Source organism: Scyliorhinus canicula, chromosome 11 (genome assembly GCF_902713615.1).
Source record: "Scyliorhinus canicula chromosome 11, sScyCan1.1, whole genome shotgun sequence".
NCBI classification, from domain to species: Eukaryota; Metazoa; Chordata; class Chondrichthyes; order Carcharhiniformes; family Scyliorhinidae; genus Scyliorhinus; species Scyliorhinus canicula.
Window position 1 is genome coordinate 143,547,022 of NC_052156.1, and position 20,793 is coordinate 143,567,814.

General features: G+C 44.1%; 1 protein-coding gene across 9 annotated transcripts in view; it reads right to left on the bottom strand.

Annotated features, from left to right (window-relative positions):
- srpk2 (SRSF protein kinase 2) overlaps positions 1–20,793 on the bottom strand; it is a 291,904-nt gene that overhangs the window by 102,572 nt on the left and 168,539 nt on the right. For all 9 annotated transcript variants that reach the window (XM_038811607.1, XM_038811608.1, XM_038811602.1 and 6 more), the window contains one exon: positions 11,045–11,153. In XM_038811607.1, coding sequence (XP_038667535.1) covers positions 11,045–11,153 — 109 coding nt within the window. The remainder of the gene's footprint in view (positions 1–11,044; positions 11,154–20,793) is intronic.

A 20,793-nucleotide genomic window follows, 5' to 3' on the forward strand; every position in this document is an offset into this window, starting at 1 on the left:
AAAAAAGGGTCAATGTTTCTTTTCATTTTACTCTTGGGACGTGAGTGATGTAGTCTCATTTACTGTTCATTTTTATTTCCCCTGAGATAGGCGAAGTTTTCTTTGTAAAATTTAATTTTCAACTGATATTAATGGTAAAACACACTTTTGGTTCAGATTTCTGTCAAAGAAACCATAATGCAGTCTGTTTGTCTTTAAACGGAAGGGAAGTAGTTGTTAAATGTCAGCTTTACCTGAAATGAAGCTCTGAGAATTTAATCTCCAGTTTATTTCAAATAATTGCTTTTTTGACTTTTATTTGTTGTTATTTTTGGAAAAACACAAAACTTCTCACTGAAAGGAAGAAATCACTCTTCGACATCAATTCATGCTGAGCCACATATTGTATATTGGGAAATTTAGCAAATTGCACATTTTCAGAATGCAGAAATGTAACTGGAAACTTACTCAAACCGTTGAGGTCAAAAAGAAAAATCAATTAAAGCCTGGATTTTTGTGACAGATTTGAGGTGTTGTAGTACCAGAAGCTTTTCAAGTGAGGCATTAAAAGTCACCGAGAACGATTTAATGGATAAACTTATCATGTTATTTCTGAAAAATGTAATTTGTACTTTAATTTAAAACCTTATTGTGGACAACAGAATTTCAGTTATTGACAAAAATGTTGGGGAAAATACCTTACATATTGTCACATGTACCGATGGTTTTGTTCGGTTCACTGTGGCTTCAAGTGGTGGCATTTGATTTATTTTTTAGAAAATATTGACATGTTACTCAACAGTTCTCCCATTATAAGTGTTGAGATGAAACTTTATTGGGAAGTAAAGTTTACGGATAGCAAGCATAATATATTATACATGAATAGATATAAAACGGAGAACTATTTCTTTCATGACGTACACATGAAATAAATGCACAAAATATTTTTCATATTAGATGTATAAAACATTATGTAAGTCATGATTTTCTTTTTAAAAGCCTTTGAGCAATGCAGGCACGCCTACTGGTTTAGATTAAGTTTATCCAGAGTGGCTATAGTCAAGTTTTTAAAATTTTCTCTGACGAGCATTTTTACATTTGGTTGCAGCTTTTGGGAAAACCTGACCGGTCACATCTTTGATGGATTCATATTAATCAAAACAAATCTTCTCAATAAATGAAAAACAAACCTTTAAAAGATACTTTCACCAAAAATAAAATGGCAACCACTTCCAACTTGTATAACAGTTACAGAGGCAGACAAATGAAGGTTTTAAACTTGAACGAAATAGCAAAAAAAATGCTGCAATATTTATAACACAACTGAACAATTTGTAGAGTGAAATAAAGAAACAGAATTGAGTGAAAAAGGACCATTTGAAGTATTACATTTTTAATGCCAAATTGTATTTTAGGGACATTACAATAATAAGGCTACTTTAAAGTTTCCATGAAACATTACCAATCTGCAATTTACATCCTTAATATCAGAACGGCATAAATAAGACTGATGAGAAAAAACTGTTTGCTTCATAGTCTCAATAGTGCCTGTCTCAGCTCCATTCAGCATATATTTACCATTTCAATAAATATGGACATTTCCAAATTATTTAATTGTGAGATTGCAAACCAACAGGCAAAGCCCCAAAAAGATTCAAATGCAAAACCTTTCCAGAAATTGGAGCAAAATCAAAAAAAAAGACAAGAATATTAATGAGATACTCCAGATGTCAATAACATTCTACATATAGTTTCAGCAAGACAGGAACACATCAATTAAGTATTTGATTATTTATGTCCACACTTCTATATTAACTTCAATCGGTTATCAAGTAAGTGTTAATTCAAATAGTGGAAACCTAACTGTAATATAACATATTAAAGATAATGCAGATGCGGGACTTCCGGTTGCGGTGATGCGGAGCTAAGCCGCACGTTCGGCAGCTCCCGCTATCAAAGGACTTTCGGGCCTGTTTTAGGGCCCCAAACGGCACTGTTTCGACGATTCCCGGTGGGTGAAGGTGCTTGGAGGAACATTCCCCGTAATTTATGGTGCGCACCCGAAGTGGGGCAAAGAAAAAGGCTGCAGCAGCTCCCCAGAAAAAGCGGGGGAAGGAGGACAAAATGGCGGCCGGCGGAGCACCCGAGAATTGGTGGCAGTGGGCGAAGGAGCAGCAAGCTGCTCTTCTGCGCTGTTTTGCGGAGCTGAAGGCTGAGTTGCTGGACTCCCTGAAGGCGACTACCAGCAAGCTGCTTGAGATCCAGACAGCCCAGGGGGCAGCCATTCAGGAGTTGCTCGGTGCTCCCGAGGTTCTTGTTCCTTTTTCAGTGCCTGCCCATCCTTATCCCTAGGGCCTTTTTTAGGAGGGTGACTAGCAGGTTTTCCATTCAGGATTAGATGCGAAGAACCGGGGGCTGGCGTTCGAGGCGTCTGAGGTGGTGGCGGACAAGGAGGGCAGGTTTGTTATGGTGAAGGGTAGGCTGCAGGGAGAGAAGGTGGTGCTGGTAAATGTGTATGCCTCGGATTGGGATGACGCTGGCTTTATGAGGCGTATGTTGGGCCACATTCCGGACCTGGAGGCGGGGGGCCTGATCATGGGGGGAGACTTTAACACGGTGCTGGATCCCCCACTAGACCGGTCCAGTTCAAGGATGGGTAGGAGGTCGGCGGCGGCCAAGGTGCTGAGGGGGTTTATGGACCAGATGGGAGGGGTGGATCCTTGGAGGTTTGGGAGGCCGAGGGCGCGGGAATATTCCTTTTTCTCCCATGTGCATAGGGTTTACTCCCGAATAGATTTTTTCGTTCTGAGCAGGGGATTGATCCCGAGGGTGGAGGATGCCGAGTATTCGGCCATAGCAATTTCAGACCATGCTCCGCACTGGGTCAATCTGGAGATGGGGGAGGTACGGGACCAGCGCCCGCTGTGGTGTCTGGACGTGGGGCTGCTGGCTGATGAGGAAATGTGTAGGAGGGTCCGGGGAAGTATTGAGGGGTACCTTGAGGCCAACGATACGGGGGAGGTCCGGGTGGGGATGGTTTGGGAGGCTCTGAAGGCAGTGATCCGGGGGGGAGCTGATTTCCATCCGGGCCCGGAGGGAGAGGAGGGAGAGGGACAGACTGGTGGGGAAGCTCCTAGATGTGGACAGGAGGTACGCGGAGGCCCCGGAGGAGGGATTGTTGGGGGAACGGCGGAGCATGCAGGCCAAGTTCGACTTACTGACCACCAGAAAGGCAGAGACACAGTGGAGGAAGGCGCAAGGCGCGGTTTATGAGTATGGGGAGAAGGCGAGCAGGATGCTGGCGCATCAGCTCCGCAGGCGGGACGCAGCTAGGGAAAATGGTGGAGTGATGGATAGGGGTGGGAATGTGGTGCGGAAGGGGGCAGAGGTGAACGGGGTCTTTAGGGACTTTTACGAGGAACTGTACCCGGTCGGAGCCACCGGTGGGGGGGGGGGAGAGAGACGACGGCGCGGACTTGGTGGGCCCCCTGTTGGTGCGGGCCTTCAATGAGGCATGGGAAGGGGGGGGGGGGCTTTGCCCCCGACGATGTCACGGGCGTTGATTTCTTTGATCCTGAAGCGGGATAAGGACCCCCTGCAGTGTGGATCATACAGGCCAATCTCACTCCTCAATGTGGATGCTAAGTTGCTGGCGAAGATCCTGGCCACCAGGATAGAGGACTGTGTGATAGGGGTGGTACATGAGGATCAGACATGATTTGTCAAGGGAAGACAGCTTAACACGAATGTGCGGAGGTTGTTAAATGTTATTATGATGCCGGCAGTTGAGGGGGAGGCGAAGATAGTGGTGGCGCAAGATGCAGAGAAGGCCTTTGATAGAGTTGAGTGGGGGTAACTGTGGGAGGTGCTGAAGAGGTTTGGATTTGGGGAGGGGTTCATCAATGGGGCTCCGATGGCGAGTGTAGCTACTAATGGAAGGAGGTCAGAGTACTTCTGAGTTTGGGGGCTTCTCGGGCTATAAGCTGAATCTGGGTAAGAGCGAGGTGTTTGTCGTGCACCTGGGTGATCAGGAGGAGGGAATTGGTAGGCTCCCGTTTAAGACGGTAGTGAAGAGTTTTAGGTACCTGGGGGTGCAGGTGGCCAGGAGTTGGGGGACTCTCCACAAGCTTAATTTTACCAGGCTTGTGGAGCAGATGGAGGAGGAATTTAAAAGGTGGGACATGGTGCCGCTATCGCTGGCGGGTAGAGTGCAGTCCGTCAAAATGACGGTGCTCCCGAGGTTCTTGTTCCTTTTTCAGTGCCTGCCCATCCTTATCCCTAGGGCCTTTTTTAGGAGGGTGACTAGCAGCATCATGGGGGCGCATGGGACCCCGAGGGTGAAGAGGGTCTTCTTGGAGCGGGGCAGAGATGGTGGGGGGCTGGTGTTACCCGACCTCTTGGGGTATTACTGGGCGGCCAATGTGTCGATGGTGCGCAAGTGGGTGATGGAGGGGGAGGGGGCAGCATGAAAAAGGCTGGAGATGGCATCCTGTGGAGGCACAAGCCTGGTGGCCCTGGTAACGGCGCCGTTGCCACTTCCTCCTATGAGGTATACCACGAGTCCGGTGGTGGCGGCTACCCTCATGATTTGGGGGCAGTGGAGGCGACATGGGGGGAAGTGGGGGGCTCAATGGAGGCTCCGCTAAGGGGGAACCATCGGTTCGTCCCGGGGAAAATTGATGGTGGGGTTCCTGGGGTGGTACAGAGCGGGCATCAGAAAGCTGAGGGACCTGTTCATTGACGGGAGGTTTGCGAGCCTGGGAGAGCTAGAGGAGAAATTTGAGCTCCCCTCGGGGAACATGTTCAGGTACCTGCAGGTAAAGGCGTTTGCTAGGCGGCAGGTGGAGGGATTCCCTTTGCTGCCCGCGAGGGGGGTGGAGGACAGGGTGCTTTCGGGGGTCTGGGTCGGGGATGGGAAGGTATCTGATATCTACAAGGTAATGCAGGAGGTGGAGGAGGCGTCAGTAGAGGAGCTAAAGGCTAAGTGGGAGGGGGAGCTGGGGGAGCAAATCGAGGATGGGACATGGGCGGATGCCCTGGAGAGGGTTAACTCTTCTTCCTCATGTGCGCGCTTAGCCTCATCCAATTCAAGGTGCTGCACCAGGCCCATATGTCCGGGACTAGGATGAGTAGGTTCTTTGGGGGCGAAGACAGGTGTGTCAGGTGTTCGGGGAGTCCAGCGAGCCATGCCCATATGTTCTGGGCATGCCCGGCACTGGAGGAGTTCTGGAAGGGGGTGGCGAGGACAGTGTCGAGGGTGGTAGGATCCAGGGTCAAGCCAGGCTGGGGACTCGCAATTTTTGGGGTTGCGGTGGAGCCTGGAGTGCAGGAGGCGAGAGAGGCCGGTGTTTTGGCCTTTGCGTCCCTAGTAGCCCGGCGGAGGATCTTGCTACAGTGGAAGGATGCGAGACCCCCAAGCGTGGAGACCTGGATCAATGACATGGCGGGTTTTATTAAGCTGGAGAAGGTCAAATTCGCCCTGAGAGGATCGGTACAAGGGTTCTTTAGGCGGTGGCAGCCTTTCCTCGACTTTCTGGCTCAGCGATAGGGAACTAGGTCAGCAGCACCAGCAACCCGGGGGGGAGAGGGGGAAAAAGGGGGGGGGGGGTGTTGACTATGTTTATTTAATTTGATTTATTTTCAAGTTCTCTTGTTTTTTACCGGGTTTGGGGGGGTGGGGGGGGGGCTCGATATATGCGTTGATACGGTCTTGGGGGTGTTATGCTTATTATGTTGTTTTATTGTTGTTTGTTACTGCTTGTTGTTATATATTTTGTAAAAAATGTTCAATAAAAATTATTTTAGAAAAAAAGATAATGCAGATGCGGGTTGGGGACAGGGTCAATGGAAATGCCGATTCGGGGGAACCATAGATTTGAGCCAGGGAACTAGGATGGAAATTTTCGGAGATGGGAGGAGAAAGGAATTAGGACACTAAAAGATTTGTTTATTAGGGGTCGTTTTGCGGGATTGAAGGAGCTGGGAGCCAATTATGGGCTGGGGGAAATATTTAGATACATGCAGGTTCGAGACTTTGCCGGAAAGGAGATTCAGAGCTTCCCAGTAGAGCCAGCTTGCACATTGCTGGAGGAGATGCTGACGACAGGGGGACTGGAGAAGGGGGTATATCGGCGGTTTCCGGGGCTATTTTCGAGGAGGAGAAAGCGCCACTAGAAGGGATCAAGGCAAAGTGGGAGGAAGAGTTGGGAGAGGGTACGGAGGAGGGGTTCTGGTGAGGTGCTCCGCAGGCTGAACTCCTCTACCTCATGTGCGAGGTTGGGGCTGATACAGCTGAAGGTGGTGTTTAGAGCGCACCTTACAAGGGCAAGGATGAGGCGGCTCTTTGAGGGGGTAGAAGATGTGTGTGAACGTTGCGGGGGGGGGGGCGTAAACCACATTCATATGTTTTGGTCCTGTCCAAAGCTGGAGGATTACTGGAAGGAGGTTTTTAGGGTAATCTGTAAAGTGGTGCATGTGAAACAGGACCCGGGCCCTCGGGAGGGCATATTCGGGGTGTCGAACCAGTCGGGGTTGGAAACGGTGCGGAGGCAGATGTTGTAGCATTCGCCTTGTTGATCGCCCAAAGGCAGATCCTGTTAGGGTGGAGATCAACCTCTCCACTCTGCGCCCTGGCGTGGCGGGGGGGACCTGCTGAAATTCTTGATGCTTGAAAAAGGTCAAATTTGAATTGAGGGGATGTTTGGAGGGGTTCTACAATTCATGGACATTATTCATTATGCACTTTTGAGAATTGGATCACATTGAACATGGGGGGTGGGGAGGAGGGAGAAATATAATAATATATGGTGTCTGGGGTTTGGTGGGAGAATAGGATCGTTGTTATTGATGTGGGGATTGACATTACATTCGTTACTGATTATTGTTTACTGTTGGGCTTAAATTTGGGAGAAAATGTTAAAAAGGAGAATAAAAAATATTTTTAAAAAAGATAATGCAGATGCAAACATTGATACATACCAAAATGTATTAAGTTCTACAGTACTCTGCTTCCAATACGTGTTCAGTGAACCTAGTAACTGGCAAAGCAGATTTGAAAATGATCCTTCAAAATATACTTCAGATTCCTTTAACCATAAATCTGGACAACAATCTGCATTGCTGGAAGACGACAATTTTTTGTGTGGATTTCCAATTTCAGCTTGCTGGTAGCCTTTGATTAAATTCAAGGGTACATTTACGAGGCTGGGGCTATACACAACCAATGTGTTAAATAGAAATCTAAGCCTTCCGTCAATTGCTAAAGCAGTGTGCATTGTGCCATGACAGTCACAAGAGGTAGAAAAAAAACTTAACGGAAAGAAGGCATGGAGTGTCTTGTAATTAATTTTCCTATCAGATTGCTAAATTTACCCATGAGATATCAAGGATAAATAGTCTGCTCTCTTATAGAAACATGGTGTTTACCAATGCTGTTAAATTATTCAGTAGTTTCAAGCAGAGATGTGTCTTGTGCCTCGTGAGCTAAAACACTTCAAACATATCACCTTAACATGTAATGTGTGAATACACTGTAGTTAGACAAAAAAAAGCTGAAATTAAAAGTATTATCACAGGAATAGACAACTCTATTGGAAAAACAAAATGAAAATTAAAGCAACAACAACTTTCACTTATTATAACATTGATCACATAAAAGAATGGCCTGCATTATGGATGGTGAGAGCGTGGAAGAGAAACGTAGACATTGAATAATGAAAGTATTGAGGCACGGTGGTGGAAATATAGATTATTTCGCTGCATTTACTGAGGTGCCACTTTTCAGATGAGCTGTTACAGAATTACAGAACGATTATGGTACAGAAGGAGGCCATTTGGCCTGTTGCATTATGCCAATTCTGCGAAACCAATTTAGCTTGTCCCACTTGATTGCATTTTCCCTGTCGCCCTGCCACCTTTTATTTCTTCAGGTATTTATCCAATTCCCTTTTGAAAGCTATGTGTGAATCTGCCTATATCATCCGTCAAGGCAGCACTAGACACTAACCACTCGGATCACAAAAAAGTTATTTTCTGACTCGGCTTTAGTTCTTTTGCCAATCATTTAAAATCTGTATTCTTTGGTTCTCGACCCTTGTATGAATGGGAATGATTTCTCTAGATCTAGTCTGTCTGAATCAGTCATGATTTTCAACATTAAGGGTGGGTTTTTCCATGCCCACACGGTGTGTTTTGCAATGGCGGAGGCAGCCCAACATTGGCTGCTGTTATAAGCACCCCCGCCGCCTGGAAATCCGTGGAGGGGGTTTCCCGTCAGCGTGCCTGGAATATGCCGCCGGTGAGAATGGTTGGAGAATTCTGCCTTAAATCTCCTCTCAACCTTTTCTTCTCGAAGGGGAATAACCATTGTTACTCCAATCTATCCACATAACTGAAATTCCTGGCCATTGGAACCATTCTCTTAAAATCTTCTCCGTGCCCTCTGTAAAACCATCACATCTTTTCTAAAGTGTGGTGCCCAGAATTGGACACATTTCTCCAGGTGAGGCTGAACCAGTTGTTTCACAAAGGTTCATCATAACTTCCTTGCTTTGTACTCCATACCCAGGAGTCCATACACCTTTTAAACCATTTTCTCAATCTTCTCTGCCATATACCCCTTAGATCTCTCTGCTCCTGAGAGAACTTTACTATTTAGTTTATATTGTCTCTCTACATTCATCCCTCCAAACCTTATTACTTCACACCTTTCTACACTGGATTTCATCTGCCACATGTCTGTCCACTCCATCAGTTTGTCTATATCACCTTGAGGTCTACTATTATCCTCCTCACAATTGACAACACTGCCCATTTGTGTGTCAATGTAAGTTTTAAAATGTGCTCTATATTCCAAGTGTAAGTCATTAATATACAACAAGGAAAGCTGTAATCCAGTACCTACCCAGGGGAAATCAAATGCAAATCTTCCTCCAGTCTGAAAAACAACTGTTCGTTACTGCCATTTCCTGTCATTCAACTTCATCTCCATGCTGACAGTGTCCCTTTTTTATTCCATGGGCTTCAACATTGCTGGCACTTGTTACGTAGCATTTTTCCCAAAACTTTGAGCGCCCATATACACCATACTAACCACATTACTCACACCATGCTCTGTTACATCATCTAAATTCAATCAAGTTAGTTACACAGAATTTACCTTTAACAAATTCATGTTGGCTTTCCTTAATTAATCTACACTTATCCAAGCAATTGTTAATTTTGTCCTGGATTATCATTTCTAAAAGCTTTTCCATCATCAAGGTTAAACTGATTGGCCTGTAGTTTTTGAGTTTATACTTAAAGAAAGTTCATTTCTGTTCTAATTATACAAAAAAAACCCACAGCATTTTTCACTGAAGAGCAGGGTGTCCAGAGAAGTCATCCTTTTGTCCACGAGACTGTCAATTTAAATACATATTTTAAAGACTGTTACAACTCATTTCATATGAGCATCCCAACAAACTAGCCTTGCATCCCACCAATTTGGGCTGGGATTTCAGGTCTCATTGAATGGAAATCAAAGTACTCAAACCAAAATTAAGGCCGAATATGCATTTAAAGTGGCATTTGAAGTTAAGCAGATAAGTTACAAGGCAAATAAAACAGGAAGTGCTGGAAACACTCAGCAGGTCTGGCAGCATCTGTGGAGAGAGAAATAGAGCTAACATTTTGAGTCCAATATGATTCTTCTTCTGCTAGGTCTGCTGACTATTTCCAGCACTTTCTGGCTCATTTCAGATGGCATCCACAAGATTTTGTTTCACTTAAATATCAAGGCAAATTGCTTTTATACACAAATTCGGAAGGGAAGGAACATAATGGACGATTGATCAATTTCCATTGGTGGAGCAGAGGAAGTATGGGACTATTATCCAGAGTCAGTTGAATGCACAGCTGGAGATTTCCCAAATAATATGGATGATGCCATGAAAGAATTTGAAAACAAAGACATGGATCTTGAATTTGATGTCCTGGGATTAATAAAGCCAGTGAAGCTACACCAAGAATGGGTATCCTAAATTGCTCACAGCTAATGAAGTACTTTTGAAGCATAGAACAAGGTCCCACAAACAATCAATGACCAGATAGAATGTTTTTGGTGCGACTGATTGCTGAATAAATGTTAGCTCGGACACGTGAAGGCACCCTGCTCATTAGCTAAAAACAAAACCTATATTGTTTTGCAATGACTAAAGCAGATGTGAACTTGGTTTAATAGTTTATCTGAAAAACAGCATCTAAGAGCAGCACCCCCTCAACACCTAACTGAATACTTTATGCTCAAGTCTTTGGGAGCGGGGCTTGAACCCATGGCCTCATGACTCAATTGTACTACTACTGATCGAATGCTGACACCTGGCAGAGTGTGATGTACGGATTTTCTGTAGGAAATGATGCTGTCTGGTATTTTGAGATTTGTTGTCAATAGGCAACAACTCTAAAGTTAGCGTGGATGGCAGAGAATAGAATTGGCTATCATTGGTATACACATTGAAATTCGCCCTGTGCTTGCAGGCAATGATGGCTTGTAGTGATGAGGGGATTAAAGATGGGATTATAGGCCACACAAGCACATGAAGTAAATATGTTTGAGACAGTGTCAAAAACGCTGTGACAATTAAGAGTGAAACTATGGAATAGTGGAACAGTGGTGAACCATGGCAGGGATGGGGTAAAAGAAAATTAAAGTAATGAATGTTGAGAGCAGGCAAAAGGAAGAAAGGGGATTTTGAGTCATGCTCACTTATATAGGATTGGGCCAGGGGTGGCTTTAACCAGAGCAGTCTCCATTCTTCAGCTTAGTGAAAACAAGTTAATTCTTCAATGATAAAAATGTGCTCACTGGCCTTATGAAAAAAGCACAGTTTGGGAAGATGGGAGGATATGTGGGAATGGTGTGTGAAAAAGAAAGCCTGAGTCAGGGAACTTTGATGGTTGAGAAACTACCACATTGTGGAAGTTGACAGAAAGTCCAGTTTAACTGCTATTATTAAACTATTGCCTGTTATAAAATATCTAATGAAATGAATATCAGTAACATTTATATATAAAAATGTTCACTTACTGAATGTCCCAGCACAGCCATACTGTAGAAAAATGCCCCCATCCTAGCTTCCTAATCACATGATATCGTGCATTAAACAGGTCCCCTATTTTCACAGCATGGTAGCCACCTGAAAGACAAGCAAGGAAAAGAACTGTTTAGTGGCAAGGCCATTATTGTTCTTAAAATAGATAGTAAAGATAGAGTACAGCCCAAAATGGTAACTGCAGCTGTGAACTTGAAAACGCAAAATCTTGGGTTGTAAACAAAAGAACATTTTAGCAAAACCAATAACCACCATCCAAAAGTATTGTAGCACTCATTTATAAAACCAAGTTATCTGTTGTTTGATATCACCTTTATTCTTTGAAGCACATGGCCATATAAATAGAAGCAACTGGGGAAGTGGAGCTGAGAGAGATCAGCCAAGATCGCACTGAATGACAGTGCAGGCTTATGGGATTCTATAGTCTACTCCTGCTGCTATTTCTTATGTTCACATATGCCTGGACAGCTGTAGTTTTAAACCAAGTTTCCTCACAAAACAATGTACCAGCCTTTGAAAATATAAGATGTTTCACCAAATGATTTTCAAATACAAGAGTTCACGTTTGTCTCTAGAATGCCATGGTCAAGTACAAGAGCAAGATGCATTTTTCACAAGTTGACAACTTGAATTAAATTAATTCCATCAGAAGGAAAGTCTTCCTTAGAAGAACTATGCAACCGACCTGTACTATACATTAAATTATGAAAATTTCTGAAGGTGTTACCTTCACATGAATTCAGTCGATCAAAATAGCCCAAGACCAAATTGGTATATAACAAATGATACTAATTTGTGGGCAGCATCCCTGCTTCTGAGCAAGAGGCTCCAGGTTCCAGTCTTACCACAGGACTTCATGGCCACGGGAGTTTCATTCATAATGTGGTTGCCTTCTTTAAGGAATGGTAAACATCAGCTGGGGGCTTTGGGGTTGTTTTTTTTAAACTGCGTTGTGTGTTATTTTTTGTAGTTTTCTAATAATTGGAAAGTGGATAGGGTTGGGACCTGGAGGAGTTTGGTATTAGGACTACAATGGTTACTTTTGTTCTGTGCTTTGTAAATAATTTGAAAATGCCTTGAATAAAATATTTTATTAAAAAAGGAATGTTACAGCCCTCAAGACTCAACATTGAATTCAACAACTTTAGACTGTGACCTTTCTCCTCCAATTAAAAAAAATATATATATCCCAAACATATTTTGCCCCAATGCAAAAATCCTGCCTCCCACTATACCACTGGGTCATCTGTCACTTATTCTTAAAGTTTGCTACATCTTTGTTGAAAGCTCTCCTAGCTTCCACAAATCACTGACCTTCTACTCCTCTACCCCTCTTATATAGTATATAATCCAACACATTTCTCCCTCTCTATAGCTCTGAAGAGCCATATGGACTCAAAATATTTTCTCTGTTTTCTGTCCCTATGGATGCTGCCAGGCCTGCTTTTCCACCATTCTCTGTTTACATTGCAATTACAGATTTATTGATTGAATTAAATTCCACCACGGGTGCCATGATTACTAGTCCAGTGATAGCACTGCCATGCCATTGCCTCCCCATCAAAATTCGCGACCTTATGAAACCCCCTTACCAACCCACCATCTCAACAATTTAACCCCCTCAGGAAAACCCTCACTTCAATACTAAACCATTTCAGTAAGCCACGACATAACACTAAACCCCCCAAAAGGCACTCACCACAACAGTACCAACCTCCCCCCACAACCACCAGCCCCTCACCACTGTATGAAATCCCCACTAAAAAGTCTCTCACTACAGCTATCAATCTCAAAAAGGCCACCAACACACCACAGCACTAAATTCCACCAAATAAATCAGTTACGAATGATCAAATCCTCAGAAACAACTCCTCACAGCAGAATTCTCTCAAAATACTGACCCCTTACTATGACATTAGAGGCCCTCAAATAGCCCCTCACTCAAGTGTATAAAAACAAGGCCGAAAAGCATGTGACCTTTGGTTAAGCAGCCAGGCTTCCTCCAGGCACAAGAGGCCTTGAGTTGGTCCTAGATGGTTCGGCAGTGCCAGGACAGCAGTCTCCAGGTTGTTGGAGAAAAGGACCCCCCTTCCCAACTCCAAAGCACAGCGCTTGGGGAAGATACAAATCCTCTCACTCTTTGACCTCCAGCCTGCCTCGCACTCGGGCCTCACAACGCACCAGGCCTTAGCACCCCCCAACCCCCGCAAACAAGATAACCCCACTTCAAAATAGCCACCACCAACCCAACTTGATTTGATAACCTGAAAATATAGAGGGACAGCAATTAAAGTAATCGTGGTTAATCACAGCCTGTTCATGCCAAGCATGACGCTGGAGCCGCAGGGGCAGTGGTAGAGGCGGGTACAATTTTTTCCTTTAAAAAACAGTTGACAGTTACATGGGCAGGGTGGGTATAGAGGGATATGGGCCAAATGCGGGCAAGTGGGACTATCTTAGTGATAGAAACTGGGCAGCATGGACAAGCCGACACCAAAGGGCCTGTTTCCATGCTCTAAGCATCTATGACTCTATTCCGAGTCCTCAAGTGTCAAGTCCAGGCCAAAGAAAAATGCTGAACATGGCGATTGAGATACCATAGTGAGAAAAGTGAAAGACAATCATCCAGAGAAAAATGAGATATGAAAAAAATAGAAAATTAACAGCAAGATAATAAGATATGCAAAAATAATTACACAGCAGGAGAGAAGCACAAAGGGTTTTGAGAAAAGTTTAATTTCCCACATCGACTCCATTGTCATTGTTTCAATTTGCATACTTTATTGAAAGCACACTCACACTTCAAAGCTATAGAAGATAGAAAAGCAGCAATATTATTATTTTTTCTCTTGACCTGAAGCAGGAAATTTAAGAACACATTTCAATCTGTAAACTTTCCTCACCATGTAGCAAATACAAATTCAGGTTTAGCTCAGACTATATTTACTTAACGCAATTAGACATCTGGAACATAGTGACAGGCCTGTTGCCCCACAGCATCCCCTCAGTAGCAAAAATAATATATTGCATGCTAAAAGATTTATACAAGAACACAAGGGAACACAAGGGTTAGGAGTAGGCCATTCAGCCCCTTGAGCCTGCTCAATCATTCAATAAGATCATGCCTGATCGGTTTGTGGTCTCCACCCCGCTATGTTTAATGATGTAGACTCTGCTATTATCTGCGGATAAGAATTCCACAGACCGTCGGAGAAAAACATCCTCGCCATCTCAGTCTTAAATAGAAGACCACTAATTTTTAAACTATGTCCCCTTGTTCTACACTACCCAACAAGGGGAAGCATGCTCTCAGCATCCACCCTATCCAAGTTCCCTCAGAATATGTTTCAATAATTTCACCTCATGCAGCAAACTCTGATGCTGTAGGTCCAACCCTCTCAATGTTTCCTCATAAAATGATCCTTCATTCTAGGAATCAATTGTGTGAACTTTTAATGAATAATTTTAGTGCAATTATATCCTTTCTTATGTAAGGAGACCAAAACTATACACTACAGTCCAGATGCAGTCTCATTAAAGCTCTGTTCAGCTGGAGCAAAACCTCCTACTTCTATACTCATTTCCTCTGCCAACATTTCATTTGCCTTCCTAATCACTGGAATGTTGGTGTTATTGGACAAGTTTATCAGAACTCGGGAAGGGGTAAGGGTCAAGATGAAATAGGATCTGGTAGCACTGGGCCAGGGTTTGGAATGAATTGAATCTTTGAAGTTGCGGGTACTGGGGAGATAAAAATATTCCCCGTATGTGTTGCTTCCCTATCAATTCCTCCAAAAATTTACATTTCAAGTGAAGAGAGGACCACACACAAAGGACTTGAATCAGCACGTCTCTCAGTAACCTCAGACGTCTATAATTTGTGTCCAAGAAACATTGAGCACCACTTGAATAGAGCCTCACTTAGCCCTGTACCTAGTGCAACTTCTGGTTTAAGGTGTGTCCTTAATCTTATCAAATTGTGAGTATCAAAGTGTATTTGGTTATTTTATTGTGATAATAGGTCATAATTTCCTGGTGTCATATTTGGGCGGGTACCCCAAAGATATGCTGGGGAAATCCTCTCGGAAGTTCCCATGAAAGGATTTACTCAGTAATTGGCCGCAAGAGTTTATTTCCCCCAGACAATTGTGCTGGGCTGGAACCACCTGACAAAGTAATCACTGCATTTGGATGGTTCTGACAGTTTTACACTCAGTTACTCTGAAAGAGTTAGAAGAGGAAAAAAGCACTTCTAACTTCAGAACAGCTATTTTAAAGACCCAGCCCCTCCCAGGGACTCACACCCCATCCCCAGACCCGCACATCATCCCCGATACCCCCATTCACCACCAAGCATCCACTCCCGATGCAACTATGCTTGACCCCTCTACAGAGTTGTTTCACTATTTCAGTCTCACCGGGCCAGAGTCAGGACGTTGGTCGAGACAGGGACTTTGGATTTCAGGCAAGGATAAGTAGATAAGTTGCAACTAAGTGGGAATCTGCCGGTGATTGCCACTCTGAGGAAGTAACGGGCCAATATGTCTGCCCCAATCAAGTGTTGTCTTCCAGTTGATATTTACCTACCAACACCATCTTCACAGGGCTGTTTAGCACACTGGGCTAAATCGCTGGCTTTTAAAGCAGACCCAGGCAGGCCAGCAGCACGGTTCAGTTCCCGTAACAGCCTCCCCGAACAGGTGCCGGAATGTGGCGACTAGGGGCTTTTCACAGTAACTTAATTGAAGCTACTCGTGACAATAAGGGATTTTCATTTTAATTTCACATAGGCCTTGCAGAAGTCAATAAATCCTTGATTAGATTATCTATTTTTCAGAATAAAGACCCCCACCCCAGTGGGTTAGAATGGAGGAGGGTCTGTGCAAGGGGCCGGAGGGTGCTGGCAACAACACCGCTCCCGATGGCCCCGGGTAAATATTCTGGGAGTTCAGTGGTGGTGGCAAAGCTGTAGATTTGTAGGCAGTTGAGGCAGCATTTTAAGTTGTGGGCAGGGTCAAGAGAGATGTCGATTAGGCGGAACCATAAGTTTGAATGGGAGGTTTCAGAGATGGGAGGGGAGGGGGGGTCAGGATATTTAAAGACCTGTTCCTGAGAGGCTTGAGGAGTTGGGGGAGAAATATGGACTGGGGCAGGGGGAAGTATTTAGGTACCTGCAGCTCCAAGACTTTGCCAGGAAGGTGGTTCAGAGCTTTCCGATGGCGCCGGCCCCCTTGTTGTTGGGACAGGTATTGACTGCAGTGGGAATGGAGAAGTGGGTGGTGTCGGTGATCTATGGGAGAAAGTTGGAGGGGGTGAAGGATAAGGTATACGTGGAGGGGATTAAAGCCTAGTGGGAGGAAGAGTTGGGGAAGGTTATGGAAGCCAGTCTGTGGTGTGAGGTACTCCAAAGGGTGAACGCCTCAACCTTGTGCGTGAGGTTGGGGCTGACGCAGCTGAAGGTCGTGTATAGGGTGCACCTCACGAGGGCGAGGATGAACTGACTCTTTGAGGGGGTGGAGGATGTATGTGTGCGCTGTGGGAGGAGCTCCGCAAACGATGTTCACATGTTTTGGTCCTGCTCGAGGCTGGAGGTATATTGGAGGGAGGTTTTTAAGTCACTTCAGGGGTAGTACATGTGATTTTGGAGCCAGGGCCCCTAGAAGCCATTTTCGGGGTTCGGACCAGCCCAGGCTGCAGACGGGTGCAGGGGCAGATGTTTTAGTCTTCGCTTCGCTGATTGCCCGGAGGGGAGTCCTGCTGGGGTGAAGGTCATGCTCGAGTAGGTGAAGTTTGAGCTGAGGGGGAGGATGGAAGGGTTGTAGAATTCATGGGCATTTCACTTTCAAGATTTGAATGCCATCGAACATTGGTGGGGTTGAGTACATTAATTAACGGTCATGTATGGGTGAATGCTTGGGTTTGTATATTGATGGGGATGCTGTTTGGGGGATTGATACCGTATTTGTTATTGTTGGTCATCATTTGTTGTATTTGATGTAAATGTGGAAAATCAGGAGAATAAAAAAATATTTTTTTAAAAATACACAGCTAGGAAGGAATGAGACCAGAGTGGACTTTGAAAACACAGATGAGATTTTAAAATTGAGACTCGGCTTAACCAAGTCAATATAGGTCAGTGAACACAGGGGCAGTCTTTGAATGGGACTTGGGCCAAGTAAGGAGCAGTCTGCAAGCATAGTTTTGGTTGATCTCAAGTTTACAGAGGGTAGAATGTAGGAGGTCAGCCAGGACTGCATTGGAATAGTAAAGTCTAGAAGTACCAATGGCATGAATGAAGGTTCAGTAATAGATAAGCTACAGCAGGGACAAAGTAGAGTGAAGTTCTGGAGGAAGAAATGGGTAGTTGAGCGACGCCACAAAAGTGCGGTTAGAAGCTCATCTTGGGATCAACTGACACCAAGGCTGTGAATAGTCTGGTTTAGATGCAGTTAGTTACCATGGAGCAGGATAGTGTTGATTGCCCTCGAATGGAGTGTGGAGCGGAGGCCCAAGATAATGGCTTCAGTCTTCCCAAAGTTTAACTGGAGGAAATTTCTGCTCATTCAATACTGGATGTCAGATTTGCAGTGTGATAATTTAGTAACAGTGTGGTCTTCGAGAATTGGCAGCATATAAGTGAAAACTAATGCTATTCTTCAGGATAATGTTGCTGAGGAGCAGCATGTGGATCAGAAATAGGAGGGACTCAAGGAAAATACATTGGGGGACACCAGAGGTAATGGCACCAGAAGAAGAAACATTGCAAGTAATGAACTATTGCAAGTAATAATTTGGCTACCAGTAAACAGATCTGAATAAAAGTAGGTGAGGGCAGTCCAACCAAGCTAAAAGATAGTGGAGAGGTTTTGAAGGGGGATGGCATGGTCAGTAGTGCCAAAGGCTGCAGTCAGGTTGAGAAGGACAAGGAGGGGCAGGTAACCTTTATCACAGTTACACAGGGTGTCATTTTGTGCCTTTGATAAAAGACATTTTGATTTTGTGGTCAAGGCTAATACGCGATTGAAGGGATTCAAACATGGAATTCTAAGAACGATAGGCATGGTTTTGAGAGACAAGAACACCTTCAAGGACTTAAGAGGAAAGAGAGGTTCAAGGTGGGGTATTATCTTGCAAGGACAGTGGGCCCAGGAGTTGGCCTTTTAAAGAGAGAGGAATGACTACAGAGATTGAAAGGAGAGAGAGAGTGGAAAGAGATAACGGTTACTCATATTAGCTAACATGAGCTTCGAGAGGGCATCAGGGGGTGATAGGAGAAAAAGTAGAAAGAGAAAATTGGAGAATGAAAAAGTAATTTGAAAGCATATCTATATCTCCCAAACAACTGGATGTAACTGTGCCTTGGATGTTAGTCCTATTAACATAGGAGGCAGTGGTGTAGTGTATTGTCACTGGACTAGTAATCCAGAGACGCTGGGTAATGCTCTGGGGACATGTGTTTGAATCCCACCAGGGCGGACGGTGGAATTTGAATTACATTTTTTTTTTTAAATCTGGAATTAAATGGCTAATGACGACCATGAAACCATTGTCGATTGTTGTAAAAACCCATCTGGTTCACTAATGTCCTTCAGTAAAGGAAATATGCCGTCATTACTTGGTCTGACCTACATGTGACTCCAGACCCACAGCAATGTTGTTAACTCTTAAATGCTTTCAGGAATGGGCAACATGCGATGCCCACATCCCATGAACAAATAAAAAAATTTTAAAGATCTGAAGACAGCGATTATGCCCAATAGCCAAATGTTTTTAAACTGCAATCAGGGGCTTTAGGCACTTCTTTACCACTGATGCAACAAATAATTTACAAGAATAAACAAAAAAGATGAAGCTGTTTTTAAAATAATGATGCTACTCAGAAATCAAAGTGTTTAGAAACAGATTATACAATGAAAACATTGTAAAAATAAAAACTAATTATCAATCTTTACAACTGAAGAAGCTGCCAGATTTTCCTTGAAGACATTCGAGTGTAAGTTTGATTAAATTGATAGCAATCTTGCCTGCCAGGTTATACATTCATATCCTGTACAGGTTCGAGCACATAATTTAGGCTGACCTCTGGCAGAAACAAGTCCGTACAACATTTTCATTAGTGTTGCTGCTTGGATGAGAAGTTAAAGCAAAGCCTCATGTGCTCAGGTGTATGATGAAGGATTCTATTGAGCTCGACAAGTTAGAGCAGGGCGGTCTTCCAGTTTCCAGGGCAATATTTCTCCCTCAACCATGACCCCCAAAAACAGATTATTTGATCCAAAAGTAAAAATTGTAATTTCCAGAATCACATTGAGCCACTGCATTCCAATAGTATCTTTTTTTTAAATGGACTCATCTAATTAGTACATTTACATTAGTGGAGGCAAGGGGCGGGACTAATTTTGGAAAGAAACATGTTGTAAAACTTAGAAGAAAAATGCTGCATTTTGACATAACTATAGTCAATCTGGAAAATAATGCACATAATTGTTCTCAAAGTCCACTGAACCTTCACAAGTATAGTTCTCTGGTTGAAAATAGATATCTGTATCAAAGTACACAATTTCTCTCAAATGGATATTTTACCTAAACTGGAGGGGCACCAGGAGATTTGCTAATGTGATTTGGGAGGGTTTAAACTAGTATGACAGGGGGTTGCGAACTGGAGCAACAGGCCAGCAAGTATAGAGACTGGGTAAGAGCTTGAGACTAAGACAAATATAGCAAAGAGGGAGAGCAAGTAGAAGGAAGTCGCTGATCTCAGTGGGTCTGAAGGTCTGGAGTGTTTGCTTCAACTCAAGTATAACAGATAAAATGGATTAATTTAGAGCTTGGATTAATGTGGGGAATTATGATATTGTTGCTGTTACGAAGACATGGCTGAAGGAGGGACAGGACTGGCAGCTTAATATTCTGGGGTAATAATAATAATAATCGCTTATTGTCACAAGTAGGTTTCAATGAAGTTACTGTGAAAAGCCCCTAGTCGCCACAGTCCGGCACCTGTTCGGGGAGGCTGGAACAGGAATTGAACCTGCGCTGCTGGTCTTGTTCTGCATTACAAGCCAGCTACCTTAGCCCACTGTGCTAAACCAGCCACTAATTGGGTATTGATGTTTTAGATGAGACGGAGGGGCAGCAAAAAGGGTGGGGGAGTTGCATTACTGCTAGGGAACATATCAGCTGTGATGAGGGAGAATATCTTTGAGGGATCCTGCAAAGAGGCATTATGAGTAGAGCTCACAAATAGGAAGGGTGCAATCACAATGTTGGGGTTGTACTATAGGAATCCCAACAGCCAGTGGGATACAGAGGAACAGGTATGTAGTCAGATTCTGGAAAGATGTGAAACTAGCAGGGTTGTTGTGGTGGGGGATTTTAATTTCCCCCATATTGACTGCGACTTCCTTAGTGCCAGGGATTTGGATGGAGAGTAATTTGTTAGGTGTGTCCAAGAGGGCTGTTTGAAACACTATGTCGATAGTCAAACCAGGGAGGGGGCCTTGCTGGACCTAGTATTGGGGAATGAGCCTGACCAGTTAACCAAGGTTTCAATAGTGGAACATTTTGGGAATAGTGATCACAATTCCATAAGTTTTCAAAAAGTAATGGATAAGGACAAGAGTGGTCCTCGAGTGAGGGTGCTAAATTGGGGGAGAGCTAACTGCAACAGAATTCGGCAAGAGCTGGAGAATGTGGATTGAAGCGGCTGTTTGAGGGTAAATCC